Raw genomic sequence first — 27,197 nt, forward strand, 5'->3', positions numbered from 1 at the left:
TCAGGCTAGGCCGACTTGATTGTCATTGTTACGTAATGTCATTCATTGATACGTCATTGTTACGTCATTGTTCATTGTTACGTCATGTCAAAGCTACAGCAGAGCAGTGCACGGGTATGTAAACGAAGTTGTACAAGCGACACAATTTCTTTGTGTACGGTTCTCGATGGAGTACTTGAGTGCCGTGTCGAAGAAAAATTTGTATAAAGATCTTGCTGAAATATGCTTTCCAGTTCCTTTATACCGATCCATGTTTCCGGTGGGCTCCGGGCAGAATGTTTTGAAACGTGTAAAAGCTATGGCCATTTCCCCCGGTGTTAAAACATTTTTCTTTAAAATGCATGCTAGACTGAAAACATGGATGTTGGAGAAGGGTCTGTTTGTGCCATGGGGTGTTAACTGTTCTTTGTGTGGCCCGAGACGGTGGAACATGTGCTTTTGGATTGTTGGGATTGGGTGTTTTTGTGGGACGTTCTTCAGCGAATATTAAAAAAAGGAGTTTCCAGTGAGCCCTTATGGCATCCGGTTTTTACCGGTGCAAGACGATAATGGAGTGCCTTATGACCTTGTGATGTTGCTGGTCCTCCATTGAATATGGAGGTCACGAGTGGCGGCTCGGCACTGTGATATAGACAGAAGGCGGGCAAGGCAATATATCTGCGAGAGTGCCCAACGTATTGCAGAAATGGGGAAGAGTCAACAATGTTCTTTCTGAATGGTCGCATGAATTTGAAAAGGTATTATCTATGCCGCATTTTTAGTTATGTTACGCTGGCTTGAGTGAAGTCAGTGACTTTATTATATGTACCGTTGTTTCTGGATTGTCTGAAACCGGCAATTAAAAAAAATTCTCCTCGTTAGTACAGCGGCCAGTATCCCCGCCTGTCGCGCAGAAGACCGGGGTTCGATTCCCCGACGGGGAGTGTTCTCTTTCCTGTTCTTTTTTGTTGCGATGAGTACCAGTACAGTTTGGTGAACTCTACTCTTTTATCATTCATCTCTCCTCGTTAGTACAGTGGCCAGTATCCCCGCCTGTCACGTGAGAGACCGGGGTTCGATTCCAGACGGGGGGTGTTTCTTTTTCTTTTTTTGCGGTGAGTAACAGTACCGTTTTGTGAACTGTACTCAGTTCCCGGTCATCTCTCCTCGTTAATATAGTAACCAGTATCACCGCCTGTCGCGCGAGAGACCGGGGTTCGATTTCCCGACGGAGAGTGTTCCTTTTGCTGTTCTTTTTTTTTTTTTGCGATGAGTAACAGTACCGTTTGGTGAACTGTACTCTGTTCCCGGTCATCTCTCCTTATTAGTATAGTGGCCAGTATCCCCGCCTGTCACGCGGCAGACCGGGGTTCAATTCTCCGGCGGGGAGTGCTTCTTTTCTTTTCCTTTTTTTTTTACTATGAGTAACAGTACCGTTTGGCGATCCCCACGCTCTTCCCGTCCATCTCTCGTCGTTAGTAGAGGGATCCTGTGATTTTTTTTTTCGATGTTCTGCAGCGGACGCTTAAAAAGGACATAAACGTCATCCCGTAGAGTATATACGATTCTTCCCAGTGACGAAGAACTGTTATGTGCCCTACGACCTTATTGGGGTGATCGGATTGCTTACCCTATGGTAGTGTCGCACGATTGACCGCAATGCGGAGGAACATCGGGGAACTCAGTCAATTTTTCGCGAACAATGTGCGCTTGTGTATAGTGCCTATGGGGCGCAACCGCAGCCGCCGGACTGGTTGCATTTTTTTGAGGCGTGTGTGTGTGCCTGCCGGACTTTTAAAATATGTGTCAGTAAATGTACTGTTATTTTCCTTAGGGTGCGACTCTAAAGCTTCTCGGGCTTGTCTTCCATGCAACAAAGATAGAAAAAAAGCCGGGTCAGCGCCGTGGTTAGAGCACTTGGCTGCTTCTCTGTCGAGCCGAGTGCAAATCCAGCACGAGCCCAATTTATTTTCTCTCTACAATGGCAGCCATGTTGGTACCCTTTGTGCTGACGTCTATTACGACAACGACTGCGACTACTTTCAGTTGAGGAGGTTCCTAAGGCTTTCCCGCAAAAAACAATATTCCATTCATACGCCTGTGCTTAACCCACCAAGCCCGTGTGCTTTAATTTTTTAACTCTTGTCGTGCCGGCGGCCTAATCTGGTCGGCCTGTTGAGGCAAAAAATCCCTGGAGGCTGAAGGTGCAGAGCTTTAAAGTTCTACCAAGTCACTACCAGCGTGAAGATGCGGACACCAATGGAAATGTAAATGATTGAAAAACGCCCTGTAATGATTCTACTTGTAAGGCCTAATGATCCTGCGGGCACACAAAAGAAGGTCTTTTTTTGTTGTCCAGGAGAAACTGCTTTCTAACAGCTGCATCTAGCCCTACACTCATGCTACAATCGACTGAACTCGACGCATAACCACTTCCTGGAAGTCGGGTGGCGGAACCATAAGTTGCATTTATGAGGAGTTGCATGGCTTCCTTCCCCACAACATGCTCACTACTGCGAATGTTGAACAGCCCAGTACTTATGTGGACGAGGCAGTTTATTACAGTTTCCGTACGTACTTTTCGTAGGGACCGCTGCGTCCGATGTTGACTCCGAACCTATGTCTATTAAGTTGCTGTTCGCCTCGACCCCGTTGTCAGTGGACGACGCCATGTGGCCGCTCTGAGCGTCCATCATCAGCTGAAGGAAGTCCTCGTGCCGCTGCAAAAAAAAATGATTTCTCTGGGATTTAAGTGCACTGAGAAAATGGCGAATTCTTTTTACTTCTGTGCGGGTTTTCTAATTTCGAGTTTTCTGCACAGCTTTATCCGCGTAAAGATCTTCACAGATGAACATCAACCAGTACCGCAGCCAGAAAACGCAAAGTGACAGATGAAAGGTTGCAGACGGGGTTTCTTTTATAAACAAAACATCACCCTTACGTTACCGGCTCACTTTATTGCACCTCTGAAATGTAACTTCTGCGTCCAGAGTGTTGCAATAGGCGCGAAATTAAAGCATGCCCGCTTGATTCCGGCTTCTTGTTGCGAGTTGCCCAAAACTCTCACGATTAGTCAGCGTCAAGAAAGTCATTTTACCGCGCTAGCAGTATTAAGACTGCTTAAGACTATTAGGACCCCAGGATTTATGGTGTCGTTCGCTCGAGACCCAAAACGATGATCTCTAAAGCCCAAGGCGGTGTTGGCCAGGTGTCACCACCGGATTCTGCCGGTAGGAAGAACAACGGGCATTCGATGAGCGCCGATGTGAACGGCTTCGACTTCGCAACCTGTGATTGCCGCCTTGCTTACGACGCACTTCGGTGCGAACCACCTCAGTATACGGCCGAATCCGAAATCACGGTCACTAGGCCAATTGTGCCAAGTGTGATGCTAGCGCCATCTGGTTTACGTGGGCCTAATTTCTTGTTGTAAACGCTCTATATTCCGTCGCAGCGAGTGCGGTGGGCAGCGACGGTGAACGTCGGCCGCTTCAGTTTCGTCACGTCAAGTTGGTACGCAAACGGCCCCTTAATGCTTCAACACATTTGACGTAGTGCGCTGTACCGCACTACTATTCACGCATGCGCAGATTGTACCCAGTTATGATTTCCCGCATGACATAAAACAGAGTAAAAGCCGCAGCACGTAACGCCCGCAGTCGCGGGCACCGTTCATTTATTTCGGTTGACGAAGCTGGCCTAGTCGGGCAAGGCTCACCATGCCACATTTTGCGCTGGCTGCCGCACGGGAGCGCCGTGGTTTCCGCGGGTTGTAGCACGTGCTAGCGCGGTCCACTTTAGATCAGGTGTGAAATCCTGGGAAAAAAATGATCCGGGCCTGCAGCCACTCATGGAGAACTTTCAGTGGCAAATTCATAAATCCATGTGAGGTACAACAGCCGCGTCTCCGATGAAAGGAGAGAGGCCGCCAGCTCAGGCTGGTTCTCCAGCCTTGCACCACTGGAGCAAGCTACGCCAATTTTTAACAGCACAGCGGTTTAGGCCGACACAAGTATGCCCGGCGTAGACAGAAAACACCGAGCGCACGTGAGCGCGTGCCTCGCGGCGACTGCTCAGCGTCCCCGGCGCGAGGTGCGACCTTCGTGTAGTGGCTTTAGGAAAAAAAAATGGTCGCGTATCCGCTCCTTTCGTTGCAAATGTCGTCAAAAGACGATAGTCTTTATCGACTTTTGCAAAGTAAATGCCTCCCTTCGCTTTCCCGCTCACCTCTCATGTTGTTCCTCTTGCGTCGCGCTCCTCCCAAGGTGCCAAAGGTTTGCTCAAGGTGATTTGAATTTACCGCGTTCCACTGCTACAGGCCGGGTTCTCGATGCCAGCGCTGCAGTACGGTGGAGACGCGCGTGAATTGAGGCGGCCGACTTCAAGTTTTATAGAACCGCGTTGCCGTGCTCCACGTGCGTTCCAAGCAGAACGTGAAACCTAGCTAGTGGAACCTTTCTTTGCTGTTGCCGCGTGATTTCTCATAGGCCGCCCGGAGGTGGCGCGGGCAGCAGCAGGCGGTACGCGTTGTTCTGCGGTAGATGTAGAATATCATTTGCTATAGAAAAACCAAGCATCCAAGAATTTTTTGATAAAGGAACACTGTAAATATCCCTTGTGTACTAATTTCCTGTCTTATATTTGCGTAATGTATTCTTCTTGTTCAACTAAGCTGACAAGTATGAACATCTAAAGCGGGCTTAGACGTTTACATTTGGCTGTGAGTATATAAGACTACTGCGCAGTAAGCATTTTACTTTGGCCGGGTGGCTGAATCGAGTTGGACGGACCGACCGACAGACCGACAGACAGACAGACCAAAATTTCTGGGTTTAAGTAGCCCAAGAAAGACTATCGTCCTTAAAAAAAACATGCTTAAAGCATGCGAGCGCGCGCTCCGCTCGCGGCGACTGACCGGGGTCGTCCAGGCCCGCGCGTGGGATAACTCCACCTGAGGAGCTCCTGCTTTAGTCGTCGTCGTCGCCGTCCTATGGCGACACCGGCGCACCACGGGTCCGCCGTGCCGAAGACGGTGACGACGAATCTGTCGTGCCATCCCTTCACAATCCTCACGTGGAGGCGGCCACCGGATCAGCCGGCTATCTGAAGGTCAGCTGAACGAGTGCAGGTTTATCGAGGCGAGGACGCGCTACAAGAGAATTCGCCCTACGCGGCTGTTCCGTCGGAAGACGACAACGACAGGGATGACGACGACTGCTACGGAGTAACACACTGCACATACTTCAAGGGTCTTCGCATTACGGTGCCATCCAAAAACAGCTTTGAAATGCTGGGGTCCGGGTGCTGCCTTTCTCCCTGTATCCCCCGTCGGTGTGGGGGGAAGCTGGCTCGACCCCCGCTCTTCTGTTTCTCCACGATTAGGCCAGTAGTGCAAGCTGCGCCAATTTTAAATGCAGAGCATTTCAGTAAGTCACGATGTCACCCGCGTTGACGTCCGTAGTCCGCACCGTCGTTGTCCCTACTATATAAAAAAATACTATCCGGCGCCCGGTTTCGATCCCTCGACCTTGCGGGCAGAACGCAATGTACTCTTCCCACTGCGCCACAAAGCCGACACAGAATGGGACGCTACGAACGCGCCTTATATCGTTCACTCATTACTGCTGACGAGCGCTCTCTCGTCAGCAGTTGCCACAAGTGCAACAACATTAACGTAACGCAAACTACTTAACGTCGTGCGCCCCCGGAAATGCTCTGCATTTGATCGTGCCCCTCGCGAGGGGGATGTTTCACTGCGTCTTCTCTTGGTCGCGGGACCCGTGGCGCCATCTGGCGGAGGCGCGGCACAACTCGTAGCACTTTGAAAAAATGCGGCGCCAGCCAGCTGTGTGTGCGCGTTTCTTCCTACACGTGTGGACGCCTCCTTATCAAACTGTCCCTCTCCCGCACTTCAGCCATAGGCCGTCCTTGCCTTTTTTGTTTTAACTTCAGCGTCGTAAAGCCTTGGCATCAAAAACAGCCAAATCCTAGCGCTGGAACGTTTCCAAAAGCAACGCCGTTCCCTCGGCCGTTCCTTCGTAAACGTAACGAGTTACCGTTACAGTTCCACTCACTCTTAATGTAACGGTGGCGTTCCTCCGTTCCTCACAAAAGGAACTAATTCTAATAACGCCGTTCCTTGGAACGCCGTTTTTTTATTTTTTATTTTTCTACCTCAGCTGGCTTCCCTCTCCTCGATTTTCCTCTGGGGGTTTTCTTTTTATTTTGTGTGCAGCCGCAGGAGGCGGTGCAAAGAATAAAGAGTTGATAGTTTGCCCCTTGTTGTGCTTTCTTGGTCTCCGTTCGTGTTTTCTAAAGCCTTAGCAGCGCCAGTATTGTAACCGAAGTTGTATTAACTACACACGGCTTTCTACTCAATTCTTTTGCAGTTTTTATTTGTTTGTTTGCGGCGCTTACGTGCTGGTCTGTTGGGGCCTGTTGGAGAAGGGACAATTTTGTTTGGCTCACCTTTCTTCGTGGACGCGGGCTGACGCAGTTGCATGCACGAAATTTACTCTGACGTTTTCGTTTTTGAAGGGTTCATTCCATCGTAATACTAACGAGTTCTACTATAAAGCAAGTGTTTTAATTATGTAGTTTCTTACCGCAGTTGTTGAGATAGTTGGTGCATGGAGTGCATCAGTTTATAGCTGTAATTTTTGTAACTGTAACTGTAACAATTTATAGCTGTAACTCACCAACTAGCCCGCCTTTCAGCGTTGGTGCATAAATTTTCCGGGTGGTTAATAATTGTTTTTTTTTTTTTCACTGAGGAGGCCTTAGGCGTTTGCTTTTTGTGTTGACAAAAAGTATTTTAACTTTACTATGCGTGAGTGCCAATGAATTTCTCTTGCGCATCGGGGAAAACTGCAAGATTTTGTTTTTCGTATTAAGGTTTTTACGCAAATCTTTTAGCAATTTGAAAAGCACTGTAGGCAGGAACTCCATTTTTTCATGCCCAGAATTGTGAAATTGTTCTATAATCTATGCGGTAAGCAAAACCACTTCAATTTGATTACGTACCTGGCCTGTTTCTTGTCTGTTCCTCATGATTTCTTGCAACACGTTCTTGAAGTACAAGAATCCATGTTTGCCGATCACTTGAGGCCTCACATATTTCACCAGGCCTTTGAAAATCACTGAAAGTAAGTGACACTATTTTTCCACGTGGTACTGTGAAGGCTTGTCTGAACAATGAAAGCTAGAATTATTGAATGTGAAAAATAAAAACACTAGAGTGCAACTGTAAAGAAGTAAGTCATGTCAAAACTTTGATTCGCAAAAAATTCTGCAGAAATTTAGGGAATTGTCTACTAATGCGTAGCATTTCAATGCCACTTGACTTGAATGTGAGTTCTTTAGAGACACATTTATTTATTTTTCCAAGTCCTGACCGATCAATTATCTACATTTACAGATTTGTAACGATAACGGATGGAACTTTTCCAAAATCTGCATTATTGCAGGATGTTACACGGGTCGCCATTTCCCGTAGTTTTTTATATTTTTCTTTTTTTGGTTTTTCCATGTTTTGTTCGATGAATTATCTCTATTTACGCCATTATAAGGATTACATTTACAACTTTCCCGAAACCTGCATTTCTGTGCAAATGCAGGGCATTACACGGTTCACCGTTTTCCGTCTTCACTTTTTTTTTGTATTTGTCCTCCCAGCATAACAAGCCTTTCCGAATCGGATGAGTCGGAAAGCCTTTGCACTCGGACTTAACAAGCGTTTGCACTCGGATGAGTCTCGGCTCTTACCCTGGCCATCCTTTCTCAATGCCCCACCCTCCCTTATGTCCGCATAGTGTGGACACCCAGCAACACTGCCCTACGAGGGAACGAGGTCTCACACTCCACCGCCCGAGCTTCCCTTCAACGGGCATTCCCAGAAGAGGGCAACACCGCAGCCAGCATTGCACACTCCCTTACGCCCCTCTCGCAAACCTACACTGACATCCTCTACCACTGTAGAGCAAGAATGCTACGCAGTAAAAAGGGTGTCATTGCGTCCTGCCTTTTGCACATAAATGGGGACGTAAATGGCCAGCACGGTTAGGTCTAACGAGCGAGTGCAGCGTGAGACCTCCAGTTGGCCTTCTTCGAAACTGAGCGAGAGAAGGGAGGGACAGTAGGGGCATTTTTTTTACCTGAACTGGTGCAGATTAGTGCAGTGTCGTGCAGACCAGTGCAGAGTGCTACTGGGGATATCAATTAGTAAAAAAATGAACATATGCTGCACTGCTTGCACCAGTGCAGCCAGTTCAGGTAAAAAAAATGCCTCTAATAGGGGCATTTTTTTTACCTGAACTGGTGCAGATTAGTGCAGTGTCGTGCAGACCAGTGCAGAGTGCTACTGGGGATATCAATTAGTAAAAAAATGAACATATGCTGCACTGCTTGCACCAGTGCAGCCAGTTCAGGTAAAAAAAATGCCTCTAATAGGGGCATTTTTTTTACCTGAACTGGTGCAGATTAGTGCAGTGTCGTGCAGACCAGTGCAGAGTGCTACTGGGGATATCAACTAGTAAAAAAATGAACATATGCTGCATTGCTTGCACCAGTGCAGCCAGTTCAGGTAAAAAAAATGCCTCTAATATTTGACCCCCGACACGGCTGCACTGGTGGTGCGTCCTTTGCTTCGTCACCAGTGGCAGCGAAAAGTTTTGGTTTCTGACCAAAAAATTTTGTTTCCTTGTGTCAGTGCTCCAGACAGCACTGCACTCGCGGAAACACACCAGCGTAGTCTGCAAAGGAGACATCTTTGGTTTTACCCGTACCAATTTTACCCTTCGTTTTTCTCCACGTCTGGGACCCTCGCTAGCGTCGTGTGTAGGCAACCAGTGCAACGTACCCCAGGCACCAAGATGCCGGCGCGGAGACACGTAGTTTGAATTATCCGTGACAATGAGCACTCGCCTTCGAATTAACGACCTTTACTTCTATTGGAGCTCAGCCGTAGCAAACCCGACAGTTCGAATTATTTATATAGTGTAATTATTGAAGTTTGAATTACGCGCTTTCAGTTTATCAAAATATACCTTTAAAATTGAGTTATTGTACATATCTTGTGCACATGAGCGCGCGCTTAGGTGGCTTAGCTTCTCAGTTGTTTCCCACCCGGCATCGCAGACAGTTCTTTGAAGAGCGAAGGTGGGGTCCGAGGTCAAGGTGAAGGGCGAAGCGTAAAAAGAGACTGCGGTCACGCTGATTGGACCGTGCATGCTCACATGCTGCCGGTCTCCAACAGGGCCTATCAGCGGATATCGCCCGTGCAGTCCAGAGGAGGCCGTTCGAGTGTTATAGAAGGAGCTTGGGCACTGAACCATCACCACCATACTTTGTTTCTGCACGCGGCTAATGGAATACTAAAGATAGTGCAACCAGCTGCCGCACAAATGTTTCTCGGTGCTCAATTTTGTAGCTTAAAGGTACACTGAAGTGAATTTGTCAAGCTCCCGTTTTTGCTTGCACTGTGTAGACTGGCTCAAATTAACACACTATTCATCGTTTATCCGGTTGACAAATCGGTAATTATTTTACAAAGCGCGAAAGAAGAACTACCATGCGCGGTTTGCGGCGGCCGCACCAACTAAAGGCTGTGACGTCAGGAGGGGGGGGGGGCACCGTGATTGGACGATGCCCAAAACAAGTTTCGGTTTCGGTTCTGTAAAACAACATGCTTGACATCCGATGGCGTTGTTGGATGGCCATTCTCGATAACTCAGTAATCGCCCTACCGCGCTTCTGCCATGTTATCGGCTGTCAAATGTCTAAGATAGACCTCCCATGGCGTCTTGGAATCGTAGAAATCACTAGACGAGGCCTACGCAGTGGATGAACGCCCTCCGCGTCACCGCAGACTCAAATGCCATGCGCTTTTCCCGCATATTCGGAGCTTGCCTCACTCATGTCTGTTCGTAAAAAGCTAGTTCGCACCAGGCCAAGGGTGTGCTGATTGAGGCCTGGGCCCACTGCCCGCAAGCAGTCGGTGCTTGTGGCAACAGCACGCCAACGAGAACTCGCTAGCGCGTCATTGCCAGTATGCGCGCGTTCTGCGATCTCGCTCGTGGAGCAGTGAACGTTACGGGCCAAAAAGGGTGAACTCAGTCCAGAAAACATCGGCCGCATACGAAAAAATCAACTTAAAAAAAAATGTACTCTCGGGGATTCGAACCTGCGACTTTCAAAACAGTGATCCCAGCGCCTTAAACCACTAGACCAGGAGCCGGCACTAAACGGCCTGGATATATAAGGTCTATAATGTATAACCAGTTTACACTTTTATTTATTTTAAGCATTTCAAGTACTTTATGTGACTATTTGTTGTATAGCGCTCCTGTAGTAAGCGTCCCCCAAACTTCCACAATATCTCACGTCTAGCAATTGCATTTCTTTGACGGAAAAGCGTTCGCAGATGTGCGGTCGTGCTGCTGACCGCTGTGCTTGTTTACCCAGCGCAAAAAATGCTTCCTGCTCCCTAGTTTTGCGCTGTACGGTAAAAGTTTCAGTTGATTTTATTTTCTTAGTACCTATATTGACTTCGCTGACTCTTCTCCCGCCTTCAATTGGCCTTAGATTTTCCTACTAGCGTAAAGTCACCGAAGCGTCGCATGTGCACTTGTGCAGCGCTTGTGTGGAGCGACCCGGACACTGAGTTTGACACAGTGTACAAACTAACAAAGTAAAGAAAGGCACATTCTTTCAATCACAAAGGTGTTGTGGCTTAGTTTAAATTGAGCGAGCGAATAGCGACGACCCGTCGGCGGCCGGCGGACGAAACGAACGCTGGGCCGACTGACTCGATCGGTAGGTCGGCGAACCGTGCAGTAGCGCAGCCATTTTCCAGCTCATCTTCTGCTGACGTCACACGAAAACGCCACAGAAAATGGGCGAGCGTAAAGAGAGGAGGACAGCATTTTCGAATTGATTTTTATACTAAATGAATTCGCGTAAACGCGGCCAGAGTGGTCGAAACAAGGCCTACGGACTCCGAACTACAATTTGCGCTAGTAATCCCGCAATGTTTACAAATCACTTCAGTGTCCCTTTAAGCTACGCTTGCCGAGGTTGAGCAGTTTCGCGTGGACCTCGAAGGACTGCACTGCTCAAACGCGAGGAGCATTGGATTGGATTGGATTTAGATTGGATGGGATCAAATTGGATTGTATTGGATTGGATTTCCGTTTGAGTACGGGTGTGTACAGAAGTGGGTCTGCACATTCGCCAGTCTGCGCATTCCAGGGGAGTGACGTCATACCTGCGGCAGACGCACTGCCCCCGGCGCGTGCCCAGCTGTGAGCCTCCGTTCCGCAGTAGCCAAGTCTGACACTGCGCCGGAGCCGCGTGATAGCCGTTTCGCGTGGCTCCTGGAGAGCCGTGCGGCGCATGCGTGAGGAGCAATGACTGTACTCGACTGGACTGGACTGGATTGCATTGGATTGGATTGGATTGGAAATTGTTTTAGCAACAGTAAGCATGATAATCAGCTAATCCTAGACAACCAGGAAACCTCAGAACAACCAGCTGAACCTTAGCTCACGCCAGTGGCGTAGACTTCTTATTTTTCCGGGGGGGGCAGACCTGGAGTGCGCCTCGAAGCGGCGAAGGGAGGGGGGGAGCAAGCGGTTGGGGGGGGGGTCCCTATGAGATGACACGTCATCACCCCGCAACAAAGATGCTACCACTAATCGTCATCATCATCATCATCACAAGGGGCACCTTCAGCAGTGAGGGCCTTTTACATTGCGTCGGCAAACTACCAGGTGTCCCCAAATAAGACATCCCGCAAATCTATGAACCGTGAACTTCAGCGGTTTGACGCATCCAGTACAAATTTCTTTGAATACGTGTTTTACCGGTCACATTTATTCAAAAATATTCCATGACTGAACCATCAACACAAAAAAACGAGTCGATTTGTTTTTTTTAATGGGCAGTTCGGGGGTAAAAAGAAAGGGACACGAGAAAGGGACACGACAGGGGCGCTACGTGCTGCTATGTTCATTTTCGTTAAGAGCCCCCGAAACGGGTCTGACTTTGAGCACTCATTTTTGTATCCGTGAGTGTGTTGTGCCAAAGCGCCCGACACAAATTCGCAGCACCTGGCGACGTGCCGATGGCGGGGTTGATTCGCGCCTAGGTCAAACCGCCCGCGTCAGACGTGCCGCGACTTAGAAGGAAAGGTGCCGCCGAGTCTGCTCTCCCTTTCCCATCGCGACGGCTGGACCAAATCATGCCTGGGACGAACTAATCCCTGCGGACACGCAGCAAGTAGCGCCTGGAGACGCTGCCGCAGAGTCGCCTTCCCTTTCCCGGTCGTGGCGGCTCGGCTGACGCAATGCTTCGCATCCATTCGCCAGATTCATAATTCGGCCAGTGATAGCTCCGACTAGAGGCATTAGAACTGCACGCGGCTGCAACCGAACCCTGGGGGTATAAAACCAGCCCGGAAGCAGCGGTCGTGCGGCGGCATCTCATCGAAGGCCCTGAGTTGAGAAGTGCTATCGGGCTTGTCTTAGCCATGTAACGCTCTTGCTACCTTTGTATATATTGTATATAAATGCTGCTTCAAATAACCGTCAGCTCGGCCACTTCGTCGCTATGGTCTGCGCCACGTCGATAGCGGACTGGGCAGGGCAACGTCGCAACAGTAGTGACTGAGCTGGGATGGCCAAGTCCCAACAGTGTATGTGTTTTGGAGGCTTGGAGCGGGTATCGCTCGCAGTCGACGGCCGCAGTGAACCCAGTTGCTGCCGGTGCTTGGTAGCCGTTACAGCACTGTCCAACTGCTCTGGCGTGCTTTGTGACCTCGAAAACAAAGTTTGCAGACAGGCTTTTCGGAGGTGTCATAGCTTGCACTGACGTCACTGTATTCCCGTGTTGGTGCGTTGGTTGCCCAGTGGAAATCTACAGCTCTTGGTTCGAGAAGCGCTGATGAAGCTGAGAGCTATCGATAAAAAAAAATGCGGCGGCGTCGTTATGGGCAAGCAACATGTTTTACGAGACGTTCCAAGACGCGAGCTAAAGGTAAAAACCCAACGTCTGGCGTTGGCGTTCATCATATAAAACGGCCCTTTCACGAGGCCTTCGACAGTGCGAGCTTAACACAAGTTGCTAGCGAGGAGTGGTCGCCCCGCCAGTAAACAGCAGATGAAAGTAGGGGAAGAACAACCACCAAAATTCACCGTCGTCGTCAGCTTCATCATTACACGGTGGCATAAATGAGAAGCAGCGCATCGGGTTGCCATTCGAAAGCAAAACGCTCCTCCAGCAGCAAGATGCCAGAGCTGTTCGAAATATGCGAGGCGAAACAAGGCGTTACATGCGTTCGACTGGACATTATGATGTCCGATTAACAACCCACAACCTGCACGGTGGGGCTATATTCTCACTTGTAAATAGACAGCACGAGGACATAGTCCTACCAAACCTGAGCAAAAAGTTTCAAAACGGGAGCCTAATAAAACCATGTGGTTGACGCAAACCATGCAGTCAATTTGACGCGAATCACGTAAACTAACTGCGACTGTTTAAATGACATGCATCCATGGAAACTGCTTAAGACCGGAAAAGAGCGACTTCGGTGCGCGTAGTGCATGCATTGTGAGCAGCCTCCACCGCTTCCCCTAAAACAATTTGAATGAAGCAAGCGGAACGAAGCAGCTACGCATTCCCAGGCCGCGCATTTGTAAATAAAAATAACTGCTCCAATCAACAGGTGCCGTAGAAACAGAGCAACTGTGGCCGCGCTTCCCACCGGGACCTATAGCCCCCTCGTTTTTCTCTTTTCACCGCGACCCCTTAGCGAGCGACCGCCGAAAAACGCTAACAGCGCCAAACAAGGACAGGCAAAGGAGGGAGGTGCAGTTTTCGTTGCCTGAGTTTACCATCCTTGAGAGTTACAGCGCCAAATGTCTGAAACTCGTACACGTGCGTCCAGACTTGAGTTTGTGATAGAACTTGTTTGCACTGCTGTACTCACGAGTGCATGTACTCACGAGTGCAAGCATGAGTTCTGTACTCACGAGTAGTGGATTTACCCCTGTACTCAATCGTCATCATACTAACTTTTTTAATCTGGGTGTGTACTCACTCATCATCGTGCTCACTCGTGAGCTTGAGTACAAATGAGTACAAATGAGTGTACTCATGATCGAGTGCGCCGACCTATGCTCCCGACAAAATGTCGCTTTGCCGGCGTGCTGCTGAGGCCAAGCTATGGTGGCTAGAAGGGCCACCCTTCTAGCCACCATAGCCGAGCGCAGCGCTACATTGTTGTCAACAATCCACACACTGAGCACGTCTAACTCACCGTGAAGAAAAACGACATGGCCCTGCGTTTCCCCCTGCCCGCCCATCGGGAGGACGGAACTGTCTTTCAAGATCATAACCCTTATTGTAAACAATAGTTGGCAGACAGGACGGCCAACAGTCCGATGTCGACGGGCGCAGAGCCGAGCCAAGCCCTTAAAAAAAATCCTCAGCCGGGGCCGGAGGGGGCTCTGCCCCCCCGTAAAGCCGTCCGGGGGGGCACGAGCCCCACTGCCCCCCCGTAGTTGGCGCTTCTGGCTCACGCTACGTATATCCTGGCATAGCCGAGCTAAGCCACTGCCAATTTTTCAAGCGAAGCTTGTATTGGCTGACTTCGCCGTCGGTTGTGGCGTATGCCGAAACGCCTTGAGGCAGAGCCAACTTTAGCTACGTGCTCTAATGACGATGACGATCTGATGGAGGCGAAAAGCAAAACCGCCCGTGTGTACGAGATTTCGGCGCACGTTAAAGATCCCCAGGTGGTCAAAATTAATCCGGAGCCCTCCACTACGGCGCGCCTCATCGCCTGCGTTGCGTCGGCGCGTTAAACACTACAATCAATCAATTAATGACGATGACCATGATGATAATGATAATGATTGAAGTGTTTTACACACACTCACCTGGGGGAATTGGCCAAGGATAGTGTTTACTGCTGGAGCACACGCGCGCGCTAGTGCCACGCTGTATCACTGCACAGTGGGAGCCAATCAGCGTCGTCGCTCACATGACACCCTCGCTCGCTTTTTTTGCGCTATTCGCGTTCTAGCGCGGCAGGGGTGGGCCGCGCGTGGTTCGCTTCGCGGACGACGGGGTAGATATTGAATAACGTAAGCATTCCAGATAACCGCAGAAGGGTCTAGAATAACGTATACCAAACATTTGCGTTCGGGTAAACCTCAGCGAAATGAAAGGGTCCTGTTTTGTTCGATCGATGGTTTTGCGTTTTCATTTTGGCAGGAGTGTTTACGTTTTCGTTTTGCGGTCATTGCTTCTCGCTTTTGGTGATTTCGTTTTCACTGAGCGAAGGAGGTCCGTTCATCATTTTCCACGTATTATTAACGCGAGAGCATTACTAGTCTATTTTAGCGACTGCCGGTGGCCGCTGGCGGTGGTTATCAGCCGTGCTCATTAAGCGTCCGCGGCAAGACGTCACAACCAGCAAGCGCGAACGACGGCGGCGGCAGAGAGAAGCTGCCGAAAGAAACACACGTTTCGGTTACCTCACCGAGAATGATACTACGGCACGCAAACAGGGATGCGTGATTGCGGTTCGTTCTGGGGTTCGCAGTCTCGCCTGACCTTGTTCTTGTCCTTTCTGCGCTATCTATTCACTGTGAAGCCTATGAACCAACACGCCAAAACACATTCTCTTCTGTGGCAGTAATGCGAATGCGGAAAAGGAGGGCAGTTCTGACGTAAATGCTTGCACATGCAGCGGTACGGAGAGGCGCCTGGCGTTCTGTTGTGGTGGGATGCAAACGACGAAGCGAGTGTTTCGGCCGTCGCACGCCCTCGTTTCTGAGTCTGCCTCCTTACGACGTAGTCATCTTAGCGTATTTTCCGTCTGATGCAGGGAGAGGCCTTTGTCCCGCAATGGACCTAAATATACTGGTATGATGATGATGATGATGATGATGATGATGATGATGATGATGATGATTAGGAGGAGGAGGAGGAGGAGGTGCACTCGAGATGTTTGAGGGCGGCGTGGGCCCCCACATTCCTTCTGGCCAGCGGCGCCGCAAATGGCCAACGGCGTGGCTCCCTGAAGCGCGCCTGCCTGCTTCTTATCTGAAGCAAAAACTACGGGAACAACAGCCTCGACGGCCGCGTGCAGTGGAGCGGCTTTCTCCACGGAGGCAGCGACGGTTGCTGTGTTCAGCCCACACGGTTGCCGCGAATCTGATATCGTACGACAGTTTAATTGGTCGCATTAAAATGTGTTCGTAGATAAATCGTTAAGAAACGCGCATATGAAAATCACGCGCTCTACAAGGTAGGGGGCATAAGCGCGTATCTTCCCTCCTGAAAAGTTCCGTATATACGGAAATATGGGAATACTGTTGCGACGCTGATTCCCCGAAAACCTGCCGTTGACCCTCCGTCATCGACTTGCCACGAACCGGCGTATTCACAGTGGCGAACTTTGCGCCTACTTGAACTGTGCGCCTTTCAGCGACCTCGTGGCTTCTCAAAGCGCCAACCGGCCAGCGGCGGGGCTAACAAAAGCAATGCTGGGCGCCCTGCACAACAAGCCTCGGCGGCGTGCCCGCGCCTCATTGTCATGCCCTTTTCTGGCGTGTTGTCTTCAATAGGCCACTAGAAGAGTATTACCACCGAGGGATGCAAGGCGTCTTCGTGGTGGTGCAACATCGCCAGGACAAAAGAAGGCTCTGACCACGGCGGATTGCCACGGCGGGAGCAACCTGGCGCTCATCTGCCCCGGAGAGGAGGGGCCTCTCGTGCGTGTGCGCGTGTGTTTTGCGTGGTGGCGCTCCTATCAGTGCCATGACCTCCGTGATTGGTGCCTCCTGACGTCAGCCGGAGAAAAAGGGTGAAGGGGAAGGGACCCAACGTGCCTATTTAATCTCTCGCGTGCAGGAGCGCACTGCCCGCTCTCATACCAAGATGTAAATACTTGTATATAAAGTTTTCTTCTTCGTCAACTTGCCCATCATGACTGCCCCGGCACTTCACCCACCTCGGCCCACATCGACCACGCTACCATGGTTCGCAACAGTGGAGTCAGCGGTGAAATTCCCAACAGTGGAGTCAGCCCCTGGATTCCCAATAATACGGAGTACTTTCCTAGATTGACACAAAGCCGCAACAAAACACGGAATATTTTTGAGAAACAGACGTGAATGAAATAGTGCATACTTATCCAAAAAGTTGACACCAATTTTATGTCTGTAAGTTTACTAGAACCACCAAATCATTGTCCGCATGAATTCCGTACATACGGAGTATACGGAAAACATACGGAGCGTCATTTTGCTTATTATTGAAGATAAAAACACGAAACCTGTGCCAAACGTTTTTATGGCACCCACTAATGTGATTCCCTATTTTTTATACTAACATCTACTTTCGGTGCGCTTGGGGGGCGGAATAGTCCATATGAACTCCGTATTCCCATAATTCCGTATATACGGAACGTTTCAGTAGGGTTCTTGTGTCAAATACATTTCTTGATCTTAAATAGGTTCAACCCCTCTCCACGGAAGTATCTCGTCAGGCTGCCACCACTTTCTTGTATGGTATCTGTATCAAGCTGAAGCAACTAGATCTTTAGACATATTGGCTTACGTTGCCCACCTGAAGATAAGAGAAGTGCTCAAAACTAAGTACGGTGCGGTCGCCTTGTTACGTATGAACTTGGAGCTAAAAGCCGTAAAAGGCGCGGAAAAAGACGGCGACACCCAATATAAAATACACAGAATGACAAGCTACAACGTAACTACTACTACTAGCCAACGCTTCTCACCAACTGCTAGGCGACGTCCTACTGTCTTTACCACCAACACCAACTACTAGCTTTACCACCAACACAACAAAAGAAACAGTTACAACTGCGCAACCGCGCTGCTTCTCCGCCGAAAGTACAAAAGTTGGTTGTGGCTGATTTTGAAACACGACTTCGAACGGGAAGCACATTGAAACATGTTGCCACGTAGCTAAGAAAAACATAGAGTTGTTTAAGAAAATAAAGTTTATTGGAACGAACGTGTGCTCCGCAGTCACGTCTACGGAAATCTGAAATGACGAAGAGTCCGTCAGCAAAGTGACGTGCACAGTGTAGAGACGGCGAATGGTGTGCCTCGTGTTTGGCTGTCCACGCGTTTCTTGAGCGCTCGTTTCTAGGAACATCGAATTAGGCCGAGAACACTGCGGATCAGAGAACTGTCTCTAGGATATAGTCACCAAAAAGCTGGGTACACCTTTTGGGTGCTGGGTACACATCACTCAAGATTACCGATTCGACATGCGAAAGTGTAGAAACGCGTGCTTTAGATAAAACATAGTAAACAATGCGAAGCGCAGCCACGCGTTGTAACAAATATAAGTTTTTTATTACGGATAATTTTTGTATTACGACCAAATAATCTTCAAGTTGCTCTCATGGTAACATATTGATGCTGGTTATTTCTACCCAACACAGTTACCGATATTTAATCACAACGGGATATTTTGCATCACCCCTTTTTTGCTAAATGAACCTTAAACATGGAATAATCTGAATGCGCTAACCCTTAAAGTTCACACTCACCTCCCAATAGTACAGTCAGGCTACCTTTTGTTGTGAAAGCTTTGCCTGCCTCGGTGACGAATTCGTTGGTGGCGTCGGTGTGCGAGTCAAGCTTGGTGCCAAATGCGCATCTAGCAATCATATCCAAGGTATAATGACCGTAAAATCTGAAAATAAAGCATTGCGAGTGTTTCAGAGTCCGCGCATCGCGGGACTTGTGACCTTTAAAATACATGTTCCTTATTTTGAATTTCACACATTCACTGTAATAGCTTTGTTGGCGAGCTGGTTTGGCCTTACGAAGTAAATACCTTGTTTTGAGTACGGCACTCAGTTTGAAAAAATCCCCCGAAACCCGTTGCCTTCCCTCGTTCGTATACATAGCTTTCACTGATGTCACTGTAGCTGCCATGCTGGAACAATGCTTGCACAGAAGGGCGGCTGTGAACTTATCTGGCGCTTTTATCGCGAGCAGCACTAGGGAAGCTGAGAGCAGTACTCTAGAAAGGACTGGGGTGAGTTCAAATGTCAGCCATGTGTAAACTAATGTTTTGCAAATGTGACGGTAGCGCACGCTAGCCATTATACGCACATCGGACGCTATGCACGCTACAAGACTGTGCGGCTACCTGACAAAGAACACTATAAGCGTCAACGTCGATGCTTTGGGGAGTTTGTGTTCCATATTCTTGAATTCCAAGCGCGAATAACCAACAGACAAGGACCAGAGGGAGAGCGCCGGTGTGTCTCGCTCTACCTCTCGTCCTTGTCTGATCGTTATTTGCGCTGTGAATTCAAGAACACCACAGATCCCTGGATGTTGTCTTTGTAAGTACAAGCACCTTAGACCCAGTGGCGGGCGCACGACCTAACCTGCTTCTATCTCACGTCAAGCCCAAACCATCTTTGTTAACCTCGAGGTGCTGGTACTATGGCACCCGTCCGGCAGGACGCCTCCTTAGTCCAAGACCTCCCACAAAAAACGAAACTTTCGCGGGGTTTTCAGCTCCCTCTACACCCCCGCAATGCGCACATCCCTTGCGTGAGAGGCGGCGTAGTTATACGTGCAGTTAAAACGGCATAAGACGACGACGCTGTCACTTGGATACATAAAGATGCTGAACGGCCCGGGAGGGATGAAAGAGGGCATGTTAACTCGCTGCGACACAGAATAATAAAGATGCTGGGAGAACCAAAATGCCATAACTTTTCATCCAGAAACCATGGACAATACATGGTTGACGCACGAGTACTCGTGGTTATTTTCTGTTCTACACAAGTTTCGAGCGCAATAAACGTGACTACAAGGGAACTGGCCCACTACTAAACCCCACGTTTCACCCCCTTCAGCGCGCTTAAAATAACGACTGAATGATTTCTGTTTGCGGCGCACAAGATTTGCTACTTCTGCTATTTAATGCATGTGTTTCTCTTGTTTTAATGGCGAAGCTGTTAAGCAAATCGTAATTTGTCGTGTCCGCAGTTAAAAATGCCAAGAAATTGCCGAGCTTGCGCCCGTGAGCACGGGCCTCACGGCAACCACCCGGAAGTTACAAAACGAAGAAAATTCCATGCGCTCGTGTGTGCGTGCCTCGCAACGACCGCCCAGAGTCCCATGCGCACGTTTGTCAAGCCAAACATACCCACTTCTGCAGATTGGCCAAGAGAGCGGCCACCAAAGCCGAGCGCTCTCCCGTGCGCGCCTCGCAACGACCACCCTGCGTCCCCTGCGGACCTTTGTGGATCCAAGCGTACCTACGTAGGGAGATTGGCCAAGATTGGCAAAACAACTGCAGCGTGGGAACACTTGCTCGGAACGAGACAGACAGACAGACAAAGAACTTTGTTACAGGTCTTGAGGGACTATCCTGGATGGCCTCTAAGGGTCTTCATCAGGTAGTCGCTGGCCACACCCTTGGTCTTCCGCCCTCTCGCAGGCCCTCTGGAGAGCCATGAGTTGCTTATGAGGATCGTTGCTCGAGAGAGCGCTCGTGAACTCGTGCTCAGTGCTGTAGTCCATGGCCGTACGTAACGCAGGACATTGCCAAAGCATGTGTTCAACAATGTAGTAAACCTCTGAGCAGTTAAGGCAATGAGGTTCGATGGATGGCAGGATAAGGCTGAAGCTACTTCTATTGGGAAACATATTCGCCTGTAGCATTCGGAAAGCTATGGATTGTGGTCGTGTGAGCGTGGGATGAGGTAATGGGACTGTCGTCCGGGATAGCTGATTGTTGGGAAACGATTTCATGAAAAGTAAGTAAAGGGTTTCTGTACTCGTCCAGCCTGTTACTTGGGATAGCGTTGGGACCGGCGCGGCACGTGAAGCCTCGCGCACGGTCGTTAGCTAACTCGTTGACGTTGGGGACTGCTGGGTGTACTGCGTGTCCTATGTGCGAAGGGAACCATGTAATGTTGTGTAAGGCTTCTTCTCTGCGTGCGGTGAGACTTTTGGCTGCGTCCGTCGCAATCCTCCCCAACAGGAAGGCCCTGGCCGCGGAGCGAGAGTCCGTAAATACGTTGGGCCGTGACAAGTCTTGCAATGCTTGAGCTATCGCCACCTGCTCGGCTATGACTGCAGTCGATGCTTTCATAGTCGCCGCGGATAGAACGGTTCCTGCAGAAGTCCACCGCTACCGTCGTAAAAAGTCCGGGGGTCATATGCTGGGCAACGTCTACAAACGCCGTTTTTGTGGGGTTCTTCGCCGCGTGTTGTAGGAGAAAATTTAAAGCGCAACAAATTTAGACAAGAGACGAATGACACAAGGACAGGACAAGGAGCGCCTGTCCTTGTGTCATTCGTCTTTTGTCTAAATTTGTTGCGCTTTAAATTTTCACTATGGAGTACCAACTAGCTCGAACCCTCAAGTTGTTATGTTGTAGGAGGGCTCGCGCTCTGGCTGCGCGTCTTCCCTCATTGTGCTGCGGATGCATGTTCCATGGGATAGGCTCAACGTAAATGGTTTCCCGTACATGTGGGGGGAGCTGGACGGTATGCTCCTTCAGGTCTTCCGCTCTGTATTCCAGGGTGCACAGGATCTGGCGACCCGCTCTCGTTGTGACAAGACGTTGTGTCTGGGCCATGCTCTGTGCTTCGATAACTTCATCCAGGGTATTGGGCACCCCGAGAAGTTCCAACTTTTCGGCGCTTGCCGTGATCGGGATAGCCAGCACTCTCTTGATGCTCTTGTGCATAAGTGTATTGATCTTTGCTTCCTCCGCTTTGGACCAGTCAAGTGCCGCTGCGACGTAGTTTATGTGGCTCATGAGGAAAGCATGGTATAATATAAGCAGGTTGCTTTCCGTTAGTCCTCCACGTCGGTTGCATGCGCGGATGATGAGTCTAATCATGTTCTCTTTTTAGTGGTAAGCTTCTCGATGGTTTTCATATTGCTGCCCTGGGTTTGGATAAGGAGCCCAAGGATACGCGAATACAGTTATGGATGGGCTGGCCATTCTTTGTATAAAGGTAGGTGTCCGTATGCTTCGGCGGGAGTATGACGCGTCCGCCTTTGCGAGAGGACCGGTAGAGATGAAGCTCAGATTTGGAGGGTGACAGGTTTAGTCCCGTTCCTACCAGGAAGCTCTACCGCTTGTGACCTCAAGCGCTTGTTGTAACCTCTGTTCGATGTCGGTGTCGGACCCGCCTCTGATCCACAACGTGATGTCATCGGCATAGAGCGCATGGTGTACCCCTGGAATCTGTGCGAGTTGCTCGGACAGCTTCTTCATTGCAATGTGTTGCGACCGAGTGGGCCGACCCGAGCCGAGCTCCGTCGCCTCCGACATACGTTTGGTAGCGTGGTGTAAAGCGAGCGGCCTGCCACTGTTGCAACCGTGAAGAAGTCCAGAAGCCGTACGCTATCGTAACTATTTACTTCATAGCGAGAGAGAGAGAATAAACTTCTTTATTAGCAAAAAAAATGTGGAGTGGTGTCCTCATTTCAGGACCCCATTCGTGGTGCCAGCTGCGACAGCCCTTTCAACCAACCGAAGCTGGTCTTCCTGACTGGAACTGGACAACACGCTCTCCCACTGCTCATAAGAAGGACGAGGAATTCTGTCCAACTTGGGGTTTTTCTGACAACCCCACACCATATGGTAGAGCGTGCCAGGTTCGCCACAAAACTGACACAGAGCGGAGTACTGGGTCGGGTACATTAGGCGCAATTTCGTCAAGTGGGGAAACGTTTTCGTTTGAAGCAGCCTAAGTATTCTTTCCTGGGCTTTCGTTAATGAATCGTGGGCCGGGGGTAAATCGTGCGCTCGAGCCTGTAATGCTGTCTGATCTCGTCGTAGGTGAGCAATGGGCTCGCAGCCTCTATCCCTCGTGGTGCCCGGCGGGATAGCTCTCGGGCAGTATTATGGGCGGTGTTGTTGCCCTGGAGGATCGAATGGGCTGGAGTCCAGAGTATTTTGACTCGTCGGTGAAGCGGACGTTGAAGAAGAATATTTAAGGCACATTTGGATATTCTTCCATGCAGGTAATTTCGGCATGCCTGTTGGGAATCTGTGACAACTGTATCTTCGGTGGTCTGAGAGATGGCCAGGGCAATGGCAGCCTCTTCTGCTGGGCCAGTGGTCGTGCAGGGTGGGGTAATGCTGGTAATATGCGACGTTGCGGTTGGGTGAGCCGAAGCCAAAGAACAATGCCTCGACGGGCGAGGTAACAGTACAGGACTCGAGCAGAGCGACAGCATGGATTAAATACTCAAACAGGAATGATCTACAGTGCTTGGGCGGCTCGTTTTTATACCCAAAAGCGCAACGGTCAAAACAGCGTTCCCTCTAGATTTGTGTACACGCTACGAACGTCGCAGACACACACAATGCTCTTTCCAGACTTCGTGAGCTGTCGGTAGCATCGGCGCACGTTGAGTTTGAGAAAGGGGAGATAGGAGGACTCCGCTGCGATCGTGGGGCCTCTGTGTCCTTGAAGCGCGCTGAGACATGCCTCGCCGGGCTTGCAACCGTCGAAGTTTGAAACGCCCCGAAAGCGAAGCGTCTGACCCGGGCTCTGTCGAGACGTGAAAAAATGAGTAACCGACACAGTGGGGCATGTTTGAAAGCCGCACGTAGTGGCTTTGCCGCACAGCCGAGGACTGATGAGACGAAGCCCAGGGACTGGCTTAGTCGTAACAGCTTCTCCGCCGGGGGGCCGAGATCTTGATGGATAAGGGTCTTCAACCGTTGTCCGTAGGGATGCTCTCGGAGAGAAGTGCTCGCCAGATGCTCGACTCCAGGCCTGGGCTGTACGACACCATGCTGGAGCTTCACCGAGCCGATCACTGGACGAATGGTTGCTTGCCAAGAACGTCTCTGGCTTGGTCAGGCAAGCAACCGAACAACACAGCAAGACAGAACCGCATCGCCGGCAAGTGCGAAGACAACTCCACACTGAAGCTCTACCAGGCTTTTAGCTGCGATAAAATAGGCCAATAACTAACTACACTAGTTATATTTTAGCCCAGCAGTACTTTAGACAAGTGCACAAACTTGAAAGGTGACACAAACTTGAAAGGTAGCGTGATTTGAAATGTCCCACACAAAAATAAATGTAATCGTAAAGAGCGAAACCTGCTTCAGGAAAAACAATGAAATTGAGAACGTCAGGCGTCTACAGGCCACTTCTCGCGCTGAGAACCGCGATTTTAGCTCTCGACATTGCCCCGAGCTTACCCCTGTTTCAATCACACCTTAGGTGCCCCCGCTATCTGAAAACGACTGCGACCGGTCGAGAGGACATCGGCCTTCTTCCGAGACGTGTCTCGAGCGCGCGGAGAAAAACTGCCCTAATTTCCACCGCTCGAGCAAGGCGTGCGCTTTCGTTCTTGGCCGCTCCGAGGTCCGCTGAGACCAGACGGAAAGCGAGCGTGCGGCACTGCCACTCGGCAGGGGCGCATCAGAGCTCTTGCCGCATTTGTTTGCGACACTGTCGGCAAGCGAACACCGCTGGGTGTTTTCGCTCTCCTTTCGCCTGTCAAGGCCAATTTAGGCACGGGCGGCCCGGTCTCATAAGAACGCTCAACCCCACACGAGACCGGAATGGCTACGTGCTCGGCTGGCCGTTGTCTGACATCGAGTATTTGAGTTTCAGGTGGAACGCTAGTGACTCGCTCCGTTGCGGCGCCGTCACTACCCTTAGCTGCAGCGTGAACATCGTGCAGTGTTTCGACTGCCGGCTCTTCCCCAGCGTTGCTAGGTTCTGAACTCGCGTCCGGAGAAACACCCTTCGTTTCAACGTACTCGTGTTGCCTCCTTTCGCTAACGTCACGGTTTTGGCTTTCCCGCGGAATGTCGTCAGCTAGTGAGCCGCGTGCGTTCGGGACGGTAGCCGTTTTCAAGGCCTCCCGTGAACCTGAGCACGCTGACACATCTCCGCTTACAGTAGGGGCCTTACCACAGAACAGGGGCCTTACATACAGTGCACTTACGCTACCCTCTGTCGTGAGCCTCCAGAAATGCCCCATCCTCGCTCTCTGTCTGAGTTTCGCCATTCCTCTCAGAGGTGGCGACCATATCGTTACTCGAGAGCTTCGCAGCGAGCTCAGCTGATTCTTTGCTAGGCAGTTTCTCGAAATTGTACCCCTTGTCCCGTAACAGCTGATCCGACCTGTTCAAGAATAGGTACCTGTATTCCGGAAGAAGTTGTGGGGATACCGCCGCCTGCGTTGCAAGTTCACCAAACGGACCTCCGACGGTGACTTTAGCAATCGGCAGGCGCACGTTTCCTGGTTCTACGGCCTGCTTCACACAACACACTGCCCCGTCAGCTGATCCGGTTCAACGCACGAATGGTGGATCATGTATACCGTCTCCGCGGAGTCGCGAAGAACTCGGCACGGTTTACCGTTGACCACGAGCTCACGTACCTACGGCTCTAGAAACTGCCTCTGTCCTCACTCTGATCTAGCACGTGAAAGACGACTTTTCCATTCTTGCAACTCGCAGCGAAATGTCCCGTCTCGCCGCAGTTGTAACACGCAGCTTGTCTGCGCGCTTAAAAAGCTTTCTTTTTGCGCTGGTCCTCAGCGCCTTCTGCTCTCTTTTTGCTTTCGTGGCCAGTTTCCCTATCCCCGAAAACGACTTTCCTCGTTTCACCATCTTCATGGGGAACTCTGCCTTTCGGCCCTGACTTATCAGGCCTCGGCCTGCGCACCTCGACGTGCGACGAACTCGTCGGCTAGCTGAGCTGCCTTATCCACAGTATTTACCCCTGGCCTATCTTGAACCCAGAGTCTCAGGTTTTCTGGTACACGGTGGTAGAACTGCTCGAGACCGAAGCACTCAACTACCTTGTCGTTCTCTCCGAACGCTTTTGCCTCTTCGAGGCACTCTTCCATGTTTGCCCTCAGCTAATAGGCGAACTCCGAGTACGACTCGCCCCTAGCTTTCTCGGCTTCACGGAACATCTGGCGAAACACCTCTGCTGACCGCCTGTACTTACGCAGGAGGCTCGACTTGACTTTTTTGTAGTCCACCGCCTCCTCCTTTGGCAAGCTAACCATCACGTCGGATGCCTCACCTGGCAAAAGCGTAAGCAGCTTTTGCGGCCATGAGTCTCGGCTAATCTGAGCCCTTTTGCACGTGCGCTCGAAGTTGACCAAAAAAAGACCGATGTCTTCTCCTACCTTGTAGGGTCGCATTAGATCACACATTCGCAACGTAGGTCGCTCAGTCGCCGCAGACTGCACGCTTGGCGCACTGCTGTCACTATAACGCCTAGATCGAGATGCCTCGATGTCTAGACGCTTCATTTCTAGCTCATGCTGTCGCTCCCATTCTCGGTTCTTCTCCTCGCGTTCCTGTTTCTGCCTCTCGCGTCCCTCACGCTGGCGCTCAGCCTCTGCAGCCAGACGTTTAGCGGTCTCCCTGTCATTGATCAGCTCAATGCACTCTGACAGCTCGTCATCGTCAGCCCCAACAGCGAGTATAGCCTGTATCATCTCTGGCTTTCTCAGCGCGTCCGTAACATCCAAGCGCAACTCTCTTGCAAGCTCCAACAACTGCGGTTTTTTCAACGCTTTCAAATTCATGGCCGGTCTAGAGTACTGCTTTCCCACTGCTCCAAAAATGTTTTGCGCGAATAACCCACACGGCAAAAACACACGCCCTACCAGCTATCCTCACAAGCCTGGTAAAACTCAGTGAAGAAAAGTCCCGCACTCACCATTGACCGCCTTGAATTCTGCGAAGTCCAAAGCCGCCTTGACGTCCTTGGTGTTGGATCCCGCACCGCTGGCTCCAGGTGTAACGAAGTTGCCATCCCACCGCTGCCCCCAGTTGTTGCGACCGGGTGGGCCGACCCGAGCCAAGCTCCGTCGCCTCCGACATAGGTTTGGTAGCGAGGTGTAAAGCGAGCGGCCAGCCGCTGTTGCAACCGTGAAGAAGTCCAGAAGCCGTAGGCTAACGTAACTGCTTAGTTCATGGCAAGAGGTCAGCCTAAGCCAAAGAACAATGCCCCGATGGGCGAGGTTACAGCACAGGCCTCGAGCAGAGTGACAGCATGGATTCACTGCTGAAACGGGAATGATCTACAGCGCTTGGGCGGCTCGTTTTCATTTCCAAAAGCGCAATGGTCAAAACAGCATTCCCTCTAGATTTCTGCACACGCTACGAACATCACAGACACACACCGCGCTCTTTCCAG

The 27,197-nt window shown here is 50.4% G+C and overlaps 1 protein-coding gene across 1 annotated transcript in view; it reads right to left on the reverse strand.

The window, feature by feature from the left end:
* LOC144176046 (cytochrome P450 3A24-like) overlaps nt 1-27,197 on the reverse strand; it is a 148,008-nt gene that overhangs the window by 42,323 nt on the left and 78,488 nt on the right. The window contains exons 8-10 of the mRNA XM_077705166.1: nt 18,569-18,714; nt 7,003-7,118; nt 2,558-2,699 (exon numbers count right to left, since the gene is read on the reverse strand). Coding sequence (XP_077561292.1) covers nt 2,558-2,699; nt 7,003-7,118; nt 18,569-18,714 — 404 coding nt within the window. The remainder of the gene's footprint in view (nt 1-2,557; nt 2,700-7,002; nt 7,119-18,568; nt 18,715-27,197) is intronic.

The sequence above is a fragment of the Haemaphysalis longicornis genome, unplaced genomic scaffold (genome assembly GCF_048455015.1).
Source record: "Haemaphysalis longicornis isolate Haplotype H1 unplaced genomic scaffold, Haemaphysalis longicornis Haplotype H1 scaffold_3, whole genome shotgun sequence".
Taxonomy (NCBI): domain Eukaryota; kingdom Metazoa; phylum Arthropoda; class Arachnida; order Ixodida; family Ixodidae; genus Haemaphysalis; species Haemaphysalis longicornis.